General features: G+C 38.0%; 2 protein-coding genes across 6 annotated transcripts; both read left to right on the forward strand.

The window, feature by feature from the left end:
* Positions 1–5987: 5987 nt before the first annotated feature.
* On the forward strand, positions 5988–13494 carry LOC104425581 (nuclear transcription factor Y subunit A-7). 2 transcript variants are annotated; one of them, XM_039312844.1, is made up of 7 exons: positions 5988–6558; positions 8209–8271; positions 9311–9450; positions 11022–11123; positions 11255–11419; positions 12829–13000; positions 13118–13494. In XM_039312844.1, exons 2-6 carry the CDS (start codon positions 8244–8246, stop codon positions 12997–12999), a joined length of 606 nt encoding a protein of 201 aa, XP_039168778.1. In that variant the 5' UTR covers positions 5988–6558; positions 8209–8243; the 3' UTR covers position 13000; positions 13118–13494. The 2 variants fall into 2 exon arrangements, with proteins under 2 accessions (XP_039168778.1, XP_010036606.1); XM_010038304.3 differs by having other exon boundaries at positions 5990–6558; positions 12829–13452.
* A 2618-nt stretch (positions 13495–16112) lies between these two features.
* LOC104425580 (kxDL motif-containing protein 1) lies at positions 16113–22964 on the forward strand. 4 transcript variants are annotated; one of them, XM_039311930.1, is made up of 5 exons: positions 16113–16369; positions 17528–17665; positions 19854–20006; positions 22071–22169; positions 22311–22964. In XM_039311930.1, exons 2-5 carry the CDS (start codon positions 17550–17552, stop codon positions 22312–22314), a joined length of 372 nt encoding a protein of 123 aa, XP_039167864.1. In that variant the 5' UTR covers positions 16113–16369; positions 17528–17549; the 3' UTR covers positions 22315–22964. The 4 variants fall into 4 exon arrangements, with proteins under 4 accessions (XP_039167864.1, XP_039167863.1, XP_039167862.1 ...); XM_039311929.1 differs by having other exon boundaries at positions 16113–16356; positions 17523–17665; XM_039311928.1 differs by having other exon boundaries at positions 16114–16356.
* Positions 22965–23317: the final 353 nt, after the last annotated feature.

Here is a 23317-nt window from a genome sequence, read left to right on the forward strand (position 1 = left end):
AAACATGGCTCTGACACCACTGGTTAAGAATAAAGTGGATGCTCAAGGGAAATAAACACTCTAGTTATGTTATTAGAAAAGGACAAACTCTCCATACCATTCACACAATTAACGCAATATTTTATTACTAGACTTTTATGCCTACACTCAGTGGAGACTCCTCTTTTCTTTACTCTATTTTCTGCTTTTCTCTATATGTTTCTTTATAGTAATGCAGTTGGAAAGATGAACCACCCGTTCACACTAAGTTATGCTTAGTAAAGTATCCAAGCATATATTACACAAGAATTTAAGTTGTTTTTCTGCAAAAAATAATAATATGGAATTAGCTATTTCAAGAGAGCAAAGATATTTAGAAAAGTTGGGGGGGAGGAGAGCGTTGAGTCCACTCTTGCATAGAGTATTAAAACTTGTTGAGTAAACTGTAATTTGTATTAGTATATTTGTATGTCTATTTGTTGCCAAATTTTAAGTTTGTTATGTGCTTGTGTTTGAAAAAGACAATTGAAGAGGTTTGTGAAAGTTTTGTATCACAACAAATAAAATAACCTTTTGGCAAAAGGCTAAGGAAATAAGTTTTTAAGGTCTTGTGCATTTAATTTAAGGCATCTTATTTTAATGATAATATGATTATGTTGTCATAACTTGAGAGAAGTTCAAAGTTGTTAATCTCTCAAGGGCATCCAAGTAAAGAATCAAGGATTGTACTTGAAGAATAACCTAAGGGAAAACCCAAACAAACCTATCAAAAGCAACTCGAGCACGAGAATAGCTCCAAATAAGAGGGCTCTAAAAAAGATGACACAAGGTCCAACTCCAAAATAATCACCAATAAAGATCCAAACTTCAGTTTCATCTCAATCAGTTGATCTTGGTACCAACAATGAGCCCAGCATCACACCCAAAGAGGGAATATTAATTAGAGAAAAGCTTATCTCAAATGATCAACTAGTATCAATCTTCTAAAAAGAGAATGATTGATGCAAAGAAGAAGATATTTGGATAAGGAAACCAATCAAGAGTATCATTGCATTTCAAGTTTTAGTTAAAAAGAGTGTAAGAATTATGAACCAAATCAAGCATCAACCAAAAGGAAAAGGAAGTGGAGAGATTATTGAGATTGATTGATGGAAGGTGCTCCATATGGTTTTGTTTTCGAGATTTTGTTACGTCATTTTACTCGTTTTTGGGTGGTTTATATGTGTATCCAAGTTTGTATGCAATATGTTTTACCAACCATTCATGCTTTGTTATAAGCTAGTAGGGGATGTGTTTAAGAAAGTAAACCAACACATCACTTTTTAAAATGTCAAAAATATAATTGATAAATTTTTACAAAAAATTGATGGTCAAATGATCACTAGTGAACTTGTGACACACATACTATTATGCTATCCTATACAAATAGTGGCCAAAACGAGCTATTTGTACACTCAACCATCAATCCTTAATCAAACATTACAGTAGAAATTGCAATACAAAACTTAATGAAAAGATGTCATATAGCAAATTAAGCATATAATCAGCCATTTAAACCCCATACATAGAATCCACTAAGCACACGGCCTAGTGGTAGGGGAATTTGGTGAGGTGAGAACAATTAGTTTCATGTGTGAGATTTAACTTCTACGCTTTGCAAGAGGTGATGTAAAGTTTGACAGAGAAAGAAGAGTTAGAGTAGAAAAGACAAAAAAAAAAAAAAAAAAAAAAAAAAAAATCTATACAACATAATTTGAAAGAAAAAAAAAAAAAATATGTTAATACTTGCTTCCTTACCCAATAGTTCATGGACGTAACAATAATTACCAACTATTACAGCATTACAAAAAGTTCTAGCAAATTGACCATACTATAAGGTAGTAACTAACACATGCTACAATTACATGATGAATAACTAATTGGAGTTTGTTTGGTTCGCCAAATTTTCTATACAATTGGCCAAATAAACAATAGTTAGAGTAGGACAAAAAAATAAAATCTAGACACACAATCAATTGCAAAAAAAAAAAAATAGCAAATGAATGCTTGCTTGCTTTCTTAATAGGTCCTGGTCATAACAATTACCAATATTGCAACATCATACAAAGTTCCATCAAATTGAGTATATTATAGTGTAGTAACCATCATACGTTATGGTTACATGAAGAATAACTAATTGAAACTTGTTTGGTTGATTGAACTTACTATACATTTGAGCAACAAAACAACATATTCAATACAAAACAAGGCAGTAACTAACTTAAATTGTCCCAATACAACAACACATTCCTATGATCTTCAACGGTGGTTCTTCTCATCACTTAGTTGACATTTTCTCATGAAATGGTTCAAACCAAAAAATAACACCACAAATAACATTTCATAGAAACTTTCTTTCGCTTTTAGCCCTTTAAACTTACTTCTTTAAATAGTTGGCTAGAATTTCCAAAGCTTTCATTTCTGCTTGTTGTGACATTCTGATTTTTTGCTCGACAAAATAGCGAGCTCTCTATCGAACTACACTATTTGCATCCTCATTGCGACATCACCAAGTCGCCGCTGTTACCTTGTCGTCAATAAATTACGTTGATCCAAACATCCCAACTTCAAGAACTTTCAAGGCATTGGCCTTTAAAGAAATAACTTAAAAAATAAAATTTACCAAGACTCTTGGATTTTCTCCAAGGTACTCCATGTTCCAGCTAGTATGAATCAACAAGTGCTGCCCAAATTGAAGACCAAGTATGGTGGTGGAGAAAATAAATAAATAAGAGAGAGAAAGAGGGAAGCTCTTCCTTGATCACCAAACCCCATCCTGCCCACCTTTTGCCTTTCACTTCACCGTCCATTTCAGTCAACAATGTGCAGAGAAGCCAGCAATGTAGGGACCTCTCCTTAGCACAAGAAGGTTGGGTTTTTCTCTCTTTTTGGCCCTTGCGTTGTCACTGTTAGCTTGTCTCCATTCCGCCAAGTCGTCTCCGCAATGCACTAGGACCCGAGGCAAGTGGATATCCTCCGTTCTATCCTATATTGATCATTTATCGTGTGACGAGAATAGTTTCGTAGAAATCCATGTTGTTGAGATTTTCGTTTAATCAAAGTCTCGACTAGGTTGTTTGTTTAATCGGAAGTTTCGACTATGCTACATAGCTACGTTGTTGAGTTCGAAATAGTTGAACTTGTAGTTAGGTCGTAGAGGCATTGATAGTCAATATTTGGCATGTGCGAAGGCCGGAACGGCAGAAACTTTTAAGGAAATCCGTGACTGGGCTTCAGCTCTAGCCCGACCCAGAAGTTTGCTAATTTTGTACCAACTTATATGCTGCAAATCTCATGGGGCATTCTTCATGAGAGTTGTCCCTTATTGACTGATCTATGATATACTTCAATTTCATAATTTTTTGATTTCATATGACAAAAATATATTTGAAAAACTTTAGGATTCAAAATCGGTTTTTGGGTCACTAGACTGACCTCTTTCTGCTCATTATCTTTCTCGGTCCAGAATTATAAAATATGTTCTTCACAAAAGTTGTAGATCACATACCAAGCTACAACATACTAAATTTTCATAATTTTTCGATCTCAATAGTTTAGTGAAAGATTTATTTTTCTATTCAATTTCGTCCTGGAGATTTTGACTATTTTGAGCCCAGACTGCAAAAATTATTTAGAATTGTATGAACTGAACTGGATTTTGAGTTATTCACAAAAGATGTTCCTTTAGGTCTTTTCCACCTCATACTAAAGTTTCATAATTTTTGAAGATCAATTACCTAGACAATAGCCATCAACCCTAGAGGTGTGTGAGACTCCTTATGAGGCTACTCTAGGCCTAGAATGTGGGATCTTCCCCACGGTTCACTTAATATCTATATGGATGGGTTTGATTAGTCTAAGGATTGAAAATGAATGATGATTCATTAGATGCATGCTTGAATCCCTGAATGGTAGTGGTGCTAATGTACTTTTAATTGAATTATGAAATTGTTGCATGGTGTGAATGTGTGATTGATAATGCCGTCGGTCCTTAGGACAACAATGCCCCAGGTTGTAGTAATGATGCCTGGAGGGTAACTAGGTTCCTCTAGATGCTTGGAGGTGTGTAACACGGGTCCTTTAGATGCCTTGCGATGCCTAATGGGTGCGAGATGCCCAGGGGGAAACGGGGTTCCCCGGAAGATGATGGCACCATGAACTTGTATTGATTGTGACTTTGGTATTCCTTAATTGAACTATTGGTTATTTGTTAGGGAAAATTATAACTTATATTGATCAACCGTGTATTTTGAAAGGTTCTCAGGTAAGCTATTGTGTATGTGATTTACGAAACTTTCTATTGAGACTTTCTTTGTCATATGGTGACCGATTTGTGTGGTATAGACCGGTGGACTTTCTACTTGCTGGGTTGTGACTCATTAGTTGTTGACTTCATCTTTTCATATCATAAGAATGTCGATCCCACCTGTCTCCTCGATGATTCGCTACGGGGTGTCGGTGAACTTCACTTGGGAGGAAGATAGGTTCACGGACCTCGATATTCGAATATTATCTTTATTCCGATCAAGTCGAATATGGTCGTTGACGTAGGGCCTCCAACGCGGCAGGTTACCCTTGAGTTTGTCGGGTTATATGCTTGTGTTAACGGACATATGGTGGGTCCACTCCTACTATCCTTTGAAGGGTTAGGAGGCGGAGATAGCTCAACGACATAGGAAGGAGGAAAGAGGGAACATGATTTTCGGAACTTGGAAGATTTTGAGAACATCAGGCCCAACTATTAGACGACCCTTGTACAGTTAGGTGGGGAGGGGTGACTGACCTAGAGTCCAGTATAGTCAGTTTAGTGTTGACCTTTTGTACTTCCCCATAGCACCTCACTTGTTGTTCGATGTAAATGTATAAATAAATAAGAAATGAAATTGCACTGTTTACAGAAAAATCACGTGTACCCTAGAATTTTCTTTAAAACCCTTATGCTTCCTCATGCTTAAGAAAATTGAAAGGAAGAAGATAATGGTGATAGTAGTTTTATAGTAGCCGTGATGTGCTGGGATCGTCACACTTGCATTGAGTTAGCATTGTTCAGCTTGGTTATAAATGTAGGTGAAGGTTGATGTGGTCCTTGAAGTAACTCCAAGATGAATTTTACAACTCGACCTGCAAATTCTACATCGACCCATGATCTTAAATATTTGCACTTTGAGCTTTTTCTATACTTGATGCATCCATGAAACCTTTCGAGATGCAACCTAGTCCACACTACTCTTCTGGGACTTCTCAACCCGCAATGGCATTCATATTCACTTTTGTCTTAGCTTTAATGACACCAACTTGCCATTTTTCCTACTATTGCTCTACATTGCAAGGATCGGCTCTTAAGTGTGCCCCAAAGTATCTTGGTCTGAATTAGGGTTTGAAGAATGAGGGAAATTGAGCCTGTTTGTCCCTCTCTTTTAAATTTTGGGCAAACATGTGCAACGATGTCTTTTAAATGCGTTTATCTCAAATAAGGAAGAAATGACTTCATTTTCTCAAAAAGGACTCGAAATTGAGCCTGTTTGTCCCTCTCTTTTTCGTCCAAAAAATATTTTCTTTTCAAATTTTGGGCAAACATGTGCAACGATGTCTTTTAAATGCGTTTATATGGAACTAATACAATGTTGGGTTTCTAGTGGGACACGCGGAGAAGGCCGATCGATGGATGAAAAACAACCCACGAGCCGGCGTCGCACGTGACTGTAATAAAATATTATTACGAAGAGGAGGAAGAAGAAGAAGACTCCAGATTTTCTGCATTTTAAATCTATGACGGCAACCTAAATTTTTTTAATCAAAGTGGCATTTTGAAGTGATTAGTCGAAAAGTATCCACACTTATATAAAGTACATTGTTTTACTAGTGTACTTCTTCTATTCTATATATATTATTTTTAGTAATTATCAATAGTAGAAGAAAGTACCCAATATTCTCAAACGACCCCGGGCCTCGGGAAAATTCCGCGGCATCCAGAAAATTCCGAGGGCGCGGCCGAGATTTCTCCTCCTTCCTCTCTCTCTCTCTCTCTCTCTCTCTATCTGTCCCTGTGTGTTGTCGTCTCCTTCTCCATCGCATCCTCCTACTCCATCCACACAACGCCATCGCCAGAGACCCCACTTCTCCCTCCCTCTCCCTCCGCCAATTTCGCTGCACCACACAACCCCATCGCCGCCAGCCGGAACCCCATCGCCGGAATTCTCGTCGCCGCCGCCGCCGCCTCGGGCGGGTCCCAGGTCCCGCACCCCCTGGCCGAGTGCGCCGATCTCCGGCCCGCCGCCGCTTCGCCGCGTCGTCGCCGGTTCCGATCCGAGTGGCCGGAGCTCGCCGGACGTTTCTTCCGTCGGGACTCGGGACCGAACTCTGCCCGCTCTCGCGGAGTCGCTGCTGCCCGTCCTCGCGCAATCTGCTCTGACTCGGTGTCGCGAGGAGTTGTTGCGCCGAATTGCCGAGAGTTTGCCGAACTTTAGCTGAGTAACCGTTGCTCTTCCGGCCCCATCGCCTGAGACCACAGCTGTTAAGCCTTTTTTTGGTCACGATCAGGTAAAGTGGAGCCCGGGTTCTAAACGATTTTCTTGAATTAGAGTGGGGGAAGTGAGTTGATCTTTACATTTGGCGTGTGTGCCCTCTTTGATCGTAGTCTCAATCGCGTGGAGTAATGCATGCTTAGTCCAATTAATATTTGATCAAACTTAGCTGCTGTTTGGAGTTGAGGAAGATTCTGGAATTTTTTTAGTGACGAGAGAAAGTAATGTCATTTTAATGCTAGCTCACCAATTATGGTTAGGAGGCGATTTCATGCTTTATTACGATCTGAGTCGCGAATCTTGTCATTAGCCGGATGGTGGGTGTTTGCTGTTAAGATTTAGTTTTGCCTAATTGCATGATTCAAGGAGAATTTTGAGCGTAATTAGGCCTGATCTTGTTACTAGGTGATAAGGGTCCTTGTGTACTTGTTTGAGTCTAGATTTCGGTCGTGAAAGTTCAATATTTTGTGGTTTATTTTAGAGTTTTCGTCAATTTGCATATTGTTAGGTTAGGGTTGTCATTCTTTGTAATTGCATTAGTTTTTATTAGTGAACTTGGTCATCTAGAATTGCATAAACAAGATTTCATGAAAAGATCTCCTTAAAAAGGTGATACTGGTAACAAGTGTTGGCTTAATGTAGTATAAGCAAGTCCTTGTATCTAATATTGGTTCACAGAGGTAAAGCAATCTCCTGCACTCTAGTTGGCTCCTAATTGGCCTAGACTAGGTTAGTGCAACTCCAGCATGTGACTTATTGCTATCGATGCGATGATCCCTATAGGATGTGGTCAGCAAGAATTAATTATTGGGGACAGACAGACCAGTAAAACAACAGTGGCCACAGATACTATTCTCAATCAACAAGGTCAAAATGTAATATGTGTTTATGTAGCTATTGGTCAAAAAGCATCTTCTGTGGCTCAGGTAGTGAATACTCTCCAGAAAGGGGAGCTATGGAACACACTATTGTGGTAGCTGAAACGCCGAGTAAATCCAAAAATTGCAAGAAACCAGGTTGCATTTGGTAAAGCTTGTGAGTCACATTGATGCATAAGCATCATGTGGCGAGAGGATTATTCGTGCCCATATACCAAACTACCAATCTGTTAGACCCCTCATGGGGTTTGACTTGAGATGGGTTTGACAAAGGTGCTGTCTATGGTGCGATGGGTGAATCATATTGTTTAACAATATGGTAAGGCCTCCAAGTGCAACCAAGATAGTCTTTAAGTCCTAAATGAATGTTATTATGGTACGATTTGTTGCTGTAAGGTATGATGCTTCAGGGTTCTTTCCCATAATGCTGATAGTTTCTTTTATCGTTTTGGGATAATGTGATGATATTTTCTTGTTGGGGTGTAAGTGTTTTGACAAGAAATTGGATGACGTTCTTTCACCCTGCTTATCTATTTAGAATTGTTGGTATATGATATATGCTGTGTCCTCAACTGAGTACAATGTGGTTATGATGTGTGGAGACTGTTTTCAGTGAGACTGGAATTTCTGTGGAATCAAATTGCTGTCTTTGTTTTTTGGCCATTAACTAGAATTGCAATGAACTTCTACATTTATAATTGTGATGGATCAATAATCGTGTAATTTGGTTTACTTGTTGATTGAATTGCATAATTATCTTATCCATTTTATATTTTTTATGCCCGCAGACATTGGGCTTGGGAACTTACTTGTATCATCCTTGATGACTTCCTCTGTGCATGACATTTCAGGTATATTTAATCCATATATATATGTGTCATTTGGTATTTTTGATGTTTTCCTTTGGAGATTGTGTTTTGTTTTCTGCTAAATGATTGCTGGGGTTCTCTATTTGCTTTTGATTCCGACTTTCTGATGCTGATATAACAAATTGTTAGTGTTGATAGATTTCTCTGTCTTGTACTATCAACTGGCTGATCTCTTTGACTCATCAATGCCTGAGTTGGTCGTGAGTCATTTTATGAGTACTTAAATTCCTTCTATTATTATTATTCTTTAAAACAGGGATCTTTCATCAGATGAGTTCTTGCTAATTGTCCTTTGTGTTTTTAACATACTTACACCGTGTCCTATACCATCTTATGGATACTCTAAATTATAAATTGAGGTAATGACGGTGGGGTGACCTGACAATGCTAAGATTGTCTGTAAGAACAATGATGTCTTTGTTATGACCTGGCTTATGGCATATTATTCTTTCAGTCACCTTGGTACTTCAATGAATGCCTTTGTAAGAACAACTTTTTTTTTCAAGGGTAAGGAACTAGGCCTTAGGTTGGTAAAGCTTGGATTCGTGAAGTGCCCCGGTAACCTCGTGGACCAGTTAAGATGTAAGCCAAGGCCCATGGGGCTGGTCCCAATGTGGAATGGTTTATACTTGGTGGCGTGTTTAATCAAATTCGTGTTGTGTGCCTTATTCAGACTCTAAAGTTAGTCCCTTAGTTACTAAACCAACCCATGAGTTGTAAGAATAAAACCTTCCTTTAGTAGACTCCACTTTATCGGGCTTTAAATTTGGAGAATTATTGGGATTTTCAAAATGGTTCCTGATGGATCTCTCACCTACAAGTCTTGTATTACTTGGATTGAATATTATTCATAGTGATGGTTCTTGAGGAATTGCTTCTGTCGGTGCATACATCTATGGGCAAAAAATCCTTTTTGTGATACAGCTCTAGTTTTGTCATCTGTGCTTGGTAGGCATCAGATGCTTAATATCTTTTGTACTTATCTGACTTCTTTTGGATCCTTAATACGAAACGCATACAGAAAATGGGGAAGCTGATGAACAGCAAAAACATTCAGAACAGCATGAGTCCTCCCCTGCAACTGGAGTGCCTCATCCTGGTGTCTCTTTGCCCAATGTCCAATATGCAACGCCTCCACAACTTGGAGCGGGACATGCCATGGTATTATGTCCTTGTTGCCTCTATAATGTCAATTATTGTCTACTTCATTCTTTTTATTTTCATAATGTTATCTTGTTGTGGAAAGAGTCGCAGCTTTCATCTTCCATTTTTCTTCTCCTTCCCAGGTTGCGTTGCCTTAAGTAAATAATGGAAGAAAGAAAGACCTACTGAATCTTACAAATTAAATATAGTGTTATGGTCTCAACTGCATAAGATGTGAACACTGTTGATATAAACCCAGGGCTGGCAGTTTTTTTTTTTGCTGGATGACAAGATGGTATCATATTATACAAACATAGGTTGCCTTTTTTTCAGGGGACGTATCTAGTCTAGTTGTCCAGATTGAGTTACGTCTATTTGGTTTGATGCATCACATGATATCACTCGGGAAGCTGTTTACTTTTGTCTTTTGCTGGTGGCTTTTTGTGCCACTGAGTTTGCTTTCTTTCGATGAAAATAGCTTTTGGGTTGTAATCTTTAAAAGGTAGGATAATATAACAGAATGAGTAATTTGGTTGATGACTGAAATATAAAAATTACATAGTCAAGTGCTTGCTTTTGTTTTAATGTGATTGATGACTGAAATATAACAGGATGAGTGTGGTGTTGGGTCCTGATATGTGTATTAAGAAGAAAATACTCTAGCCGATAGAAATTTAGACTCTTGACATGGACCACATGACTTTGTTCTTTCGCAAACCTTTTGCTGTAGCAGACAGGATTTTTAGATCAAGCGTTTGACTGTGTTGAATGGCTAATGAAGTTCTTGCGGTTGATTATGGTTAAATGACTCAGGTACAAGGGATTTCTGATACATTGAATGGTTATCATCAACATCCTTAGGTTTGTAGAGTTTTCTCGAGACAATTTTGATATTGTCTGTAAATTCTGCTTGAACCCTATCAATTATAATTGTATAGCTCCTGTACAAATCACCGAGTAGGTACTAACTTGTTTACATCATGATTTAGCGGATGACTGATCTGTGAAGACAGTTTAATCATTCTAAATTGCTCTTGTGACCACTGTATGCTGAAAAGACTTGACTGTCAATCCTTTGCACTGGAGAACTCTGGCTCTATCCTTAATAGCTCTCTCTGTAGCAGACAAAAAGGGATGAGGGGGACAATTATCAGAGTCTTTATTCAGTTTTCCCACAATTATGGGTGGGCAAGCCATTGGTTTGCCAATTATTGTCCTTTCTTTCACTGGTATCATGATTAGAATCATATTTGCTGTCTTGGCCCCCTTTTATGTTTGATTAATTTTTTGCTTAATTTTCTCCCGCTCTGTGGACAAGTCAGAGTGTGAGTGAATTGCGAGTGAGACTTTCTCCCTTAAATTTGTTTTCAAATGGGTAACTCCGTCCTCATTATTAATGTCTAGTACCTATATTCATAATTTATGTTATTTGGGGTTGAATTAAGAATGGTTCTTATTTTCTGCCTTTCTTTGGCATACTGCTTATACCATGGTTGGGTATTGCTAGATATGAAAAGGCTTAGGAGTAGTTTTCACTGATGGACTTTGAGTCTGAGACCAACTTCCATTTTTGGCTCATTTCATTGCAGACACCACCTGCTTACCCCTATCCAGACCCTTATTATCGAAGCATCTTTGCTCCCTATGATGCGCAGTCGTACCCGCAGCAGCCCTATGGTGCACAGCCTATGGTATAATGCTTTTGAATATCATATTGCTGGAATCATTTCTTTATTGTATGCAGCAGCATATTCTGTGATGTGAGGACCTTTGATTTCTCATGCATTTGAACGTTTTGATCATCCAAAAATTGTTTGCCCAGGTCCATCTGCAATTAATGGGAATTCAACAAGCTGGAGTGCCTTTGCCATCAGATGCAGTTGAGGAACCTGTATTTGTCAATGCAAAACAATATCATGGCATCTTGCGGCGTCGACAGTCTCGTGCAAAAGCTGAGTTAGAGAACAAAGCTCTTAAATCTCGCAAGGTATTTTGTAGTTCAGGTATTAAGCTAGGAATGTAGTTCTGATAGGGTGACTGCTATAAAAGAGTTTAAATATCAAACGTTGAAGGAATTAGCGTCACAAAATGTTTGTAGCTTAGGTATGTGGAGGAGAATTTTCAAGATATTACGTAAGTAGATAGATTGTGATGCCTCATTTTGATCTTACATATTCTCTTTTTCTTGTGCTGATTTTGTGTCTTTGTGAGAAAGGAAGGAACAAATTCATGTAAGAAATTCTGTCATCATTTAATGAGACGTGTGCCTTGAGTTGCTGCAACTCCAGCCTTTATTTGTGTTCTTGTAAGTGTATGACATTAGGACTTCAAGTTGACATAAAAGCCTGTGATTAATCAGAAGTTGGATAGCGATTTATTCTTATTATATTTCTTTAGAAAGTGCAGAAATGACTGAAGGAAAGCATTTTATTTGGGAAAAGGACAAAAATTCTTTTCGAGACTGTTTTGTAAGCTCCCCAGCAGATGAACCCCCTTTGCTGGGTGTGGACAAAACTGATTCCATGTCATGGAGACTGGATGACTGATTTTTTTTTTCGAAATTCTAAGTCACAAAAGGGCTTGTTGGCTCCTTTGCCATGGTAATATAGTGTCTGTCTAGTTGCTCGTGCTTTTTGCATTGCTTTGCACTAGTGTGAGATACATAAAAAGCACCTGGTCGATCCCCCTTCTTTGGGCTTCATCCAACCACATATATTTGACTAGCATGGAAGCCCCTCAGCAGGAAGAGAACTCATTTTGTCTTGGAGAGTCATACGAAAATAGACTGGCATTATAGGTTTGAGAAATGCAAAACGGATTTTCAATGAGATCACTCTATTAGGATCTGCAAGGGTGGTTAGATCTTTACTCTTTTAACTCTTGCCAGTTGCTTTTTCTCACCCATATCGTGTTGATCCATTGAGCACTATTTCCTGGAAATTTATATATATCTTGCCTCTCTGTTGTTGTGTATCTTAGAATTTAAAAAGTAACTAGTTTTAGAGTAATTCAGTCCAGCTAGAATGAAAGAGGAAAGCAGAAACAAGTTGTTACTTTAAGGACATTGTGATAAGTGAAGTTTATTATCCTGTGCTTACAAAGTCAACATGAGCAATGATCATTTGAACCACTATATTTCATTTGATTTCACATGCTTATCCGAAAGCATTGTTTGTGATGATTATTCCCGAGTTATAAAATAATTTATTCTATGGCATTTGCTCAATATAACAAGTCCATCTTGAGTGGTCAGTCATCTTATAATGTGCTATTTTCACTGTTCAAGCATCTCTCCTCGCGTCTCAATTTCTGTAGTGCTTTGGACTAGTTTGCTGTGTGATTCTCCATGTTTTATTCTGTGTCTCTGACATGTCTCATGCGTAACTTACTTTGCAGCCTTACTTGCATGAATCTCGACATTTGCATGCATTGAGAAGAGCTAGAGGATGTGGGGGGCGGTTCCTGAATGCAAAGAAGGATGAAAATCAGCAGAGCGAGGTTTCTTCAGCAGACAAATCACAGGGAAATATCAATCTCAACTCTGATAAAAGCGATCGCTCCTCCTGAGGTGCAACTTCCTGATCAATGCAAAGTAATCTCTTTCGTGCATGAATCATGCCTGTTCATCAATAGATTTCCCCTACCTAGCCTAGCCTCACCAATTGCCCTGCTCTTCTGCTTGTAGGTCAGTCTCTTTAGTTGGTAGTGTGAATCTGTTTGTAGTTCTGAGGGAAACCTGCTGCATAGATGGTAGTTTCGAGTAGGTCTTGAAGATGTTATTGCTCGTACCTCTTCTGGCATTAAGAACTAGATGTTCTATTCGGCCATTGTGATCGAGTATGTCGCTAGTTTGAGTTCGTAGAAAGAGAGTCGTCTTGTTCTTGTTCTTGTTACATTATGATGCTCCGGTGGTGTATCCTAGGATGTATTGGTGGTGGTAATGTATCATTAGTCCCTGTACAAATTTATTGTCAAAGAGAACGGGACAATAAGCTAATATGGTACCGAGCAGTGCTCATGCACCATGCAAAATGTTACCTTCAGGGGAGGGGTGGATATCAATGTCTATTCTTGCTTTTTCCCGAAGGGACATGCATGTCTGTTGATTTACGAAAGTCCTTTGGGTTCGACGCGATATCAGCATCTGTTAATACATAGCTCGTAGGTGTCAAGGTTATGCTTTCATGGCCAAGCACCTGTGGTGCGACGCCCCTCTATTTTAGTAGTTGGGAACCGGAATCTGAGGCGATTATCTTCCGTCTTGTCCACGACGGCTCTCGCTCCTGGTATTTCCCATCTTTTTCGATTTTTGCAGTTATTTTCCTTACAAAAAGAGGGAGGCTAATGTGAAAGTCAAGACTATTTAGACTTTCGTAATGGCATTCCAGCAAAGCTTAAGACTGAAGTCAAATTATCGGAGACAAAAAGGCCGATTGCTGACTCTAGAGCGGCGTACTTCAATCTCTTCAAAACTTAGAACTTAAATAGTGAGTTAGGATGCGGTCACGAATTCAATAGCGCTAGACCTTTTGTGTCCATTCTTAGAAGGACATGGCATTCATCCTAAAACTATTGCAGACTGAAACGTACGCATTGTGGAACGCGGACAACGCGTACGATTATAAGGCAAACAATAAACGAAGATTTGTTTAAACTCGGGGAGCTTACGGATAAAATCATTAAGGAGTTGGTAGTATCTTACGCTTATTTAGGTTCATAAATGTTGCAAATGGGCACGAGTCCACGGATGAAGTGTCTCGTTGCATACTCTATCATCACGTTTATGCCTTATTCGAGGGGCCATCCCCAAAAGCTCAATTTTTTGTACAGCCCATAATTATCATGTGTGCGCGAGGAAGGGATAAGGAGATTGTTGCCCCGAGATGCTTTAAAGGTGGCTAACGACTCATTGGTTTATAATAGAGGATGCGTGATTAAATTTGGAGCGGGTGAGTATGGTTCGGGTTGGGCCGGTCCACCCCATAATTTTAGGATTAACCCGCACAGTGTTAGTCCTCAATTTTTAGGACCAAAGATCGATCCTATTGAGTTTGGGACCGATGACTGGAACCGACCCAAAAGATCAACTTAAGACCAACTGATAATTTTTTATTTCATTTTTTATACTCCTTAGAAAAGCAATTGAGAATCAAACTGACCTAATATGTTTGGTCCAATTTTAAGGTCAATCCATAACTAATCAATAATTTTTTATTTCATTTTTTGTACTTCTTAAAAGGGTAATCGAAGACCGTACCGACCCAATGGATTCAATGATGAGTAAAGTCAGCTAAAAAAGGCAAGCAGTGAGGGTTAAGTGAGGTGAGTGTCAAACAAAATGAGCATCGAATGTTGAGTGGGGAGCAACAAGCTAAGCGAGCATTGAGCGACAAAAACACGAGTGACCCAAAGTGAGCGAGGAGAGTGTCAGTGGCGAGTGGAGAAGTTTTTTTTTCGATTTTAGCAAATTGAAGACTAAAGGACAAATAAAATAGAAGAGAACAAATACTAGAGTAGGATGCTATAAGGTGCATTTTTGAATGTCTTGAGGACTCATCACAAAAATATTTTTATTCTTCGTAAATTATGACTATTAACGCCGTAAAAGACATTAAAAACTTAAGTTATTAAAGAATAATGTAAAATTACTTAAATTCCTTACTAAAGAGCTATTTGATGTTATTGACGTAATTTATTTTAAGGTTTTCTCCATATAAAAAAGTTATAAATAATATTATATATAGTTAAGGTTGGTCTTGGTTGGATCGATCTAGAACTCTCAAAATCAAGGACCAACCCGCACAATGCTGGTCTAGTAATTCTAAGACTAAGGATCGACCCAATCTCCCTAAGAACTGGACTAGGATCGGCAGAGTTGGACCGGTCCAGGGTCGGTCCAAGGTTGACCCTGGATTGATGCTCACCCCTATCCTCCATACTGTGGAATGACCAAATCGTGTCTCTATATCTTGAGGAATGGCACTAGGATGGCTTTGTGAACGATTGAAGGATTTGTCGTTGGTTTTAATGTTCTGTCTATAGTGTGAATCAATTGAGGTGTTGTGAGTATGCGTAATATTCTAGAATGTCCTGTTTGGGCCAAGCCAGGGCTGATAGAGACCTACGTGAAGGGAGAAACTTAGTAGGCCTTCTCATAGGATAGTAAGCATGACAATAGTTTTGAAATCGGACATTAAATATTGATATTTGCATTCAAGTTGTGAATTGAATGACTATTTCTGATATGTATAGGGCCATGTTTAAATGATATAACTCATCTATGGCTTTTTACATATATTTTATATTGAACTTGGGCCAAGCGAGGGCTAAAATAATGTGTACCTTATGGAATCTTGTAAAAGATCTTTCTTATCATCCTATGGAACTTTAAATGTGAACTTCACTTTATACAGCTCCTCACAACCTCTATAAAATAACAATGTATCTTTTGATGGGATATTTGCCTCGAAACATATACAAATATAACCACATTCCTTTGCAACAAAATTTAAGTTTCAATCTCTAATTACTCAATTTACACACGGCCAGGAGACTATTACACCCAATGGAGATTAGTCGAATTGGTCGACCCGTTTCTCCACACCCCTTGTCATAAAAAGATGAGAAAAAAAAAAAAATTCAATTCTCGAATTTGTAATAGTTTTTGTCCACTCCCATGTTAGGGGAGAGAGAAACTTTTAGTTAGGATTTGGAAAAGCAATTCTCCTCTTTTCCTCTTCCCCCTTCTTCCGAGAAAATAACCATTCGATTACTCAAATCAACGCAGTCTCTCTCTCTCTCTTCTGTGATCACGAAACGGGATCGACTGTCATCCTTGCGAATCTCTACCGTTCGGAAAACTTCTCCGTGCAGATTAAACGCCCCACAATGTCCGGAGCGTGATGTGAAGAAGCAGAGTTCAAGGTAAGGATGTCAGGTGGGAAAAGTTGCGCTTAGTATCATGAATTGGGCACTGAAAAGTTTTGATTTTGAACGTCGAAATTTGCTCATCGGTCGATGATCTTTCGTGGGTGTTCTCATTTCTGCAAGCTGGCAGGTCGACCAGTTATGTATACCTGATTCAGACGACTGAAGTGCCTTAATAGTCGTGTAAATGATGTCAGGGGGAATTGATGTTGATGTTGATATTGATGTTGATGTTGTGATGTTTGTTCAAAATGGTTGTAATTTGACGTCCACCCAGGTAAAAAGGTTCGATTTGTGGCGGCTTATGGCGTTTTAGATTGTGTGAACTTTTTAAGGTCAATCGTATTGCTGCACTGCTACAAATTGAAGCTTTAGTGCTCGATGTGGTTGTTGATTAAGCGTCTGCTTAATAAGTCACGGAAGCTTGCTAGCATTTCTCTGGTATAATTAGCTTTGTGGGCTTCCATATGACCCTCCAAGGGAGGCAGGATATGCCATTTCGTAATCCTCTCTTTATGCATTTGCTGTATTTGGATTTACTTTCTAGGTTGTGTAGTTGGGTCCTGTCATTTCATGTACATGTTAATGAGTCATCTCCCGCGTTGCTGGACCTACCTCAGTGGATTATAGTCCAATAATCTAAAAGGCGGTATGAGAGGGGAAGTCTTAGGTTGTTTGCTCCTATCACCTTGTGCTTCCTTTTTGAACCTTTGCTGGTTTTCTTTACCACCATATATGCTGATAAAGTGATAGCAGTTTTCTTCTGCATTTTTAATGGAATGCTGTGTGAACTTATATAGCATGGACTACCTAAAGAGTAATCTTTATCTCGAATGCCTAAGGATTTTTTGGGTTCCTGGATTCTAACACCAGTAATCATAGCTGCTCACGCTGGTTGTCGTTGGTTTAGTTGTGTTACAACTTACTAAGGTCCAAGAGGTCTTTCTTCATATTCCTATTTGCCCATCCCACCTTACCTGTCAAAAATAATAGTGGATTGCTGAGTTTGATCATTTGGACATGAGAAGAAGATCATTGATTGTGGCTCTCATATCCTGAACTGTATGGCCTGATTGTTAATGTCAAGTTACCATTTCTTTTTCAAAATGAAAAATTGTGAGCAGTTCCATGTTACATGCCCCTTATTTGAATTTTTCTCAAAGTGCAGAAGTTTTTACACTCTATCATCAATGGAAGAATCAGAGAAAGAATCAATAAAAGAGGCATCAGTGGAGGTTTCTCAAGAGTTCAAGACCCTCATTAATACAGATGATGTTGATTCCCTTAAGCAAACACAGGACCTCATGTACTCTCTCTCTCTCTCTCTCTTGGTGGGATGTTGTAGTTTTTTTCTTGGAGCTGGCATACTGCATTTTATATTTATTGAGAATTTGAACAGTAAAAGTGGAGCAGTGTATGTTGAATTCTGTGTCTCCGTGAGATCTTGTAGTTTTTTTCTTGGAGCTGGCATACTGCATTTTATATCTATTCAGAATTTGAACTATAAAAGTGGAGCGGTGTATGTTGAATTCTGGAACTTAAGTGATGCCTAGTGGAATGTTGCATTAGGAATTAGGAAATTTACCACACAAGTAGGTCTGCCAAGGAGTTAGTATGGATCAATGTGAAACTAAAGCAAATAAATATGAGGAATGCACAGAAGAGGTCCAACTTCTGGATTTTCCTGAAAAATAATTTTGTTTCTAGTGAAGGAAAAGCTTCACTTTTGTTGGAAATTTTTAGTCAGTGAAAGAGGTATGTCTGTACTGGTGTTCTTCACTATGATCTATCTATAGGTGAATCCTTTCACTTGGTAAATATCCTGCATTCTCCCTTACGTCTGTCTCATCATATTCTCGTCTATGAATAAGAAAGCTACCTCAGGTTCATTCAAATTGCCATTTTTCTTTATTCTTAGTCATCAATGCATATAGACAAAGGAGAATAAGTCAAACCAAGTGAAACTTTACACATTTGATGTGCTTTTTTTTTTCCCTACTATTATTTACATCAACTGTTTACACAGTAGTAGCAAATTGATGATAGTTACAGAAGTGCATCAACGACTATTACATTTGTCAAAATAATCTTACATATTTTACTCTCAATATATAAAAAATACTTTTGCTTCTCCTTTGGGAAAGCTTCTGATTTGATTTGAATGTTTAGCTTCTATGATAAACATGTACTTTCCACCCTTGGGCAAACAAGGATGATAACATAAGATTCTTGTGGAAAAATGAGTGCCTTAATTATCTAATTCATAGGAAACTAGGATGATAATTCATCATAAGATGGTTGTGGAAAATTAAGTTAACAAACTATCTAATTCATAGGAAATGCTCATATCCTTAAAGTGGATGTTCAAAGTTAGATGATCGGTTCATTTGAGTTCCAGTATTTATGATCTAACGCAGTATTATGGGTCATTTTTGTTGACTAAGATTCATACATGCGGTTCTCTATGCTGGGTCAACTATGAAAAACATGCACTTTTAACTATCATCCAAATGCCTGATAGAATGACCGTTAGCTTTAGATATGTCTTTAGGTAGGCTAGTTCCCATTTAGCAAGGCCAGAAGATTTTGTAAAATGAATTGAGTAATAAAAAATAGAGTCAAGCTAGAGTGGAAAAGGAGAAGCAGATGAAGTGATAAGAGAACTAGACATTCTCTTCTTGGGTTCCAGTTCAGTGTAAAGAATGCTAAACCTGTTGGAAGTGGACTCACACTTCTTGTATTTGTTCAGCTCACTTGATTACGAATTGGAGCCTGGGCAATTCTGCACTACTTAGGATCATGTTCTGGTTATGGTGATTTCTTTATCATTTAAGGCTTTTTGCTGCGTGAGTTCAAAATCTTTAGACTAGTATAGAGGATCTGATCTTCTGGGTGGACATCTAAGATAAATTGGAAATAAGTGGCTTCAAATGTTGAATGATTCTGTAAGACCAGAAAATTATTTTATTGGAGACATTCACATATATATGTTGATACATATAGGTTACCTGTAATATAGATAGTTTCATAAGTACATCAGTACGTGCATACTTTCAAAATACATTACATACCTACATACATGCTGTATATTTGTTCCATGAAATGATCCTGGCCAGTTATTTGGCTGGTTATGGGAGATTTCTGTGCTTACCTGTTTTTCTAACCATTGATAGTTAAAAGAATGAGGGCTGTCTATGTTTAGCATAATTAATTTAGATTAATCATATCTGTGTGGATGTGCTACTTAAGTACATATGCTACTGTTTTCCTCACTGTGGATGACTTGCGGCATGCTTGTCCCCTTTTGATCTTTGAATGGGTTACTTGTTCCTTTAGATGGACTTGCTTATGTTGGTAAAATTCTTCTGTGGGATGACGTGCGGTGTAGTTCTTACCATTTCATCTTTGGACTGTCTGGTTGCTCTAGATGGATTGCTTATTGTAATATTATCTTCTTTTGATGGTTGTTTCCTGTTTTGTGGTTCAAATTGCAGTTTGGGAAGGCTACAGGACAGCAATGCGGTGCTCTCACATTTTAATGAATATTCTGAGAATTGCTTTAATGAGGTTTCAGGTGATTTCTCCAAAAATACCCGTCTCTTGAGGTCCATGAAGTCGGACCTTGACTACATCTTTCAGAAGCTAAGGTACATTATTATTATCTCTAGTTGCATTCTTATTGTCATGACATGCTGGCTAATAATTGGTTGTCTGGATTTTTTAAGCTTTAAGTTATGATATGCTTCATTTTAAAATTTCTTGGACAATGAATTGATAATTTGTTGTCCAGGAGTATCTTCACTTCTCAGGGACGTTTCAATTATGTTTAAACAACTATTCTTTTTGTAGTTAATTGAGGGTATACTGCTGAAATGTCTCCAACCAAAAAAAGAAAAAAAAAGCACCATAAGGTGATTAGTCATTTGGTTCACAGCTGATATACATATTGCTTGACAAATCATTGGGAACACATGCCTGCTGTACTTCATCCTGTTCTTTGCTTTGTTGTTTACGTCATTTTATCCTGGCCATGTGATCTAAATGTTAGCTCCTGATGTTTGCTCCTAATGTTCATGTTGGGAGTCAATTTCTTGTGCCTAGTTATGTCTGCTCCTGATGTTTCCACTTTCTTTTAATAACTTGTAGCCCATTTATTGATGAAGATGTTACTTCACAATCACTCAAAACACATTTAATAACTTCACATGAAAAAACAAGCATGTTTACCATAAAGAGCCTATAAACTGGTCTTCCTCATCATGATTGCTATACTATCTGTGTTATATTTGCTCACTTGTTCGACTTTGCTGTCAATAAATTCTGTAAAGAATGCAGATTTCATCAGACTATTTTGGGATATCTTCTAGAAATTGCTAGTCATTTTCTTTAAATGAATTGCTGGTTATGATCAAGGTACTCACTCTGGTCTAACTTCCTATTGACACTAAAGACTAAAGCTTAGATTTTCTACTTAGTGTCATTTAAGTTGATCAACAAAACATACATGCTGGGATGCGAAGAACTGACCATGCCTAGGTGTTCTGTATGTTCTGCCTTCCCAATTTCACATGTCTGTCTGTGCTTCCACAGTGTAGGGATGCAACGGTAGAGTTGATGATTAAAATTAAGGCTTTGTTTTTACTAGGTAATGATAGGGTTTCATCTGTTTCTGGATCGAATATCTGCTGATAACTTGGGAATTTGATGAAAGTGTGTTGTCCATGCTTAAAGTTTTAAAGAAGGGATTGATAATGTAAAAAGCATCTGCGAGCTTAGATAAGTTGTTTATAGTACAATACTAAATTAAAAAGTTTTGAAAGAAAAAACTTTAAATTGAAAGGGAAAATAAAGTTCATTTTATGTGATAGTCTGATATGCAGATGCCACTATATTGGTATCTAAGTCATACTCCACTTTTATTAAGTCCCTGGATCTTTTTAGCTGTCATTCTTCTCTCTTAGGAAGGTAGTGGAGTGGAATGGAATGGAATCACGGTCATTGGAGTGGGGCTCTTTCAAGTAGGATTCTTATTGTAAAATCCATGTTTACCTTGCATAATAATAGGACATGACTTCTTTGTTTGATTTTCAAAAATTTCATGAGGAGCACAAGTTCACTGTTCTTATAATTAATAATGAAAATAAGAGAACTTCAAAATTTCACAATGAGGAGTATGAACATATAAGGGGCAACCAAAATTTTGATGTTATCTTTGATAGTATTTTTTTAGTGGTAACTGATAAAATAGATAAGCTAGATAAACAGTCATATTGACCTTCATCCAAAGTGTGCAGCAATTTACGACGACTACTTGCCCCTTTATACTTGAATTCCTACTGTTCATTGCACATAGATTTGGTTGGAGCTTGTCAACTTCTTTCTGCAATTAAAAAGATGAAACCTGTTGTATTTTGATATGAGAGAGGAGATTTCTATAATGGAATTACATAATATCTTCAGAGGGCAATCTGATTTCAATTTTTGTAGGAATCCCATTTATAATCTTAGTTGCTTAGCACATTTTTGACTTGTGATTGATTATTTTGGGACCTTCTGTGTGTGCTTCATATACCTAGAATCCTCTCAGATATGTTCGGTACCCGATTCTATGGAATGGTTGCCTCTGATGAGCTCTTGAGGTTAAATTAAAGATCGTTTTTCTGCATGTCGATGAACTGATCTAATTTTTTTTTTTCTTTTTGTAACGCCAGGAGTATGAAGGCGAAGCTTTTGGCCACGTATCCTGATGCATTTTCTGACGACTCTAAAGGAGAAATAGTTGATCGTAGGCCAGACCTCGAGCTGTTGCAGTAATTACGATAATTTCTTGAAACAAGTTTGTTTTTGTCTATTGGAGAAGAAGAGCGGAAGAAAAGCTTATTGATGCTCCAATCGTCTTCAAGTAGATGTCTCTATTTCCTTTCTTTCTCTTATCGGTTGCTCTTCTGCAGGTGAATTAATATGGCAAGTTCTGCATCGGAGCATCCTGTTTGTTTGTGGTCTATTCGCGAAAACTGCTAATTCAGAGATAAAGTGCCATTGCAGTTGCTTCATCAGTGCATATGAAATGATTACCCAGCAGCTTCGTGGTTAGGAAATCCGCTTTATGTTTGAACTGTTCGTTCCATGTCGGGCATGTGGGAGAGCTGACAGCTGATTGAGCGATGCAACAGTGAAACTCATGTATCTGAGGGAAATGATGTATACTAGAAGTCTGATGATCGCTTTTTTAGGGGCGTGTGAAATTGCGTGACTCATGTCATATTCTGTCATGACCGGTTATTGAGGGTCGCTATTTCGGGCGATGGGCATGGTGCAGAGTCGGGTCGGGTCGAGTCGTATATGGATTTTACCTACGGGATGCGCCAGATTTGAAGGCTATTTGACAGGATCTATGATGTACCCGGCGAAGCATCTCTAGTCTGGTAAGGCATTATAGGCTGTCGACACCAAATGTTAGTTCCAAAATGAGCTGAATGTCACCGGTGGGACTGGGAGGAAAAGACTTTCGAACCGTCTGAGCTTAAATTTAATAGCGAACGGCTGGGGTCCATACTTACATGTGTTTCCACAAGTCAGCAAATTAAATTTGCGCATTCTCATGAGATCTGAAGAGCATGGATCAATGGGTTTCAATAACGGTTTCTAATACAATCGTCTATAAAATTCCCCCTAAAAGTTGATATATATATATTTCTATCTGTAGTGAGAGATTTTGAACTCCAACTTTGTTATATCAATCCTCAAAGAGATTAAATTTAAACACATTGCATGATTGAAATCTAAATTTCCTTAGTCAACAACAAATTGCATGACATGACAACGACGACCCAAAAAATGTGTCAAAATCGAATTTTGATTCCTCCCTTTGGAATATTCAATCCAATTTACCAGAACTCCCAGTCAAGAAAAGAAAACGGAAAAAGTCAACTCCACTGTTTAATATACTTTTCGTCCT

This window comes from Eucalyptus grandis, chromosome 5, assembly GCF_016545825.1.
Source record: "Eucalyptus grandis isolate ANBG69807.140 chromosome 5, ASM1654582v1, whole genome shotgun sequence".
Classification (NCBI taxonomy): domain Eukaryota; kingdom Viridiplantae; phylum Streptophyta; class Magnoliopsida; order Myrtales; family Myrtaceae; genus Eucalyptus; species Eucalyptus grandis.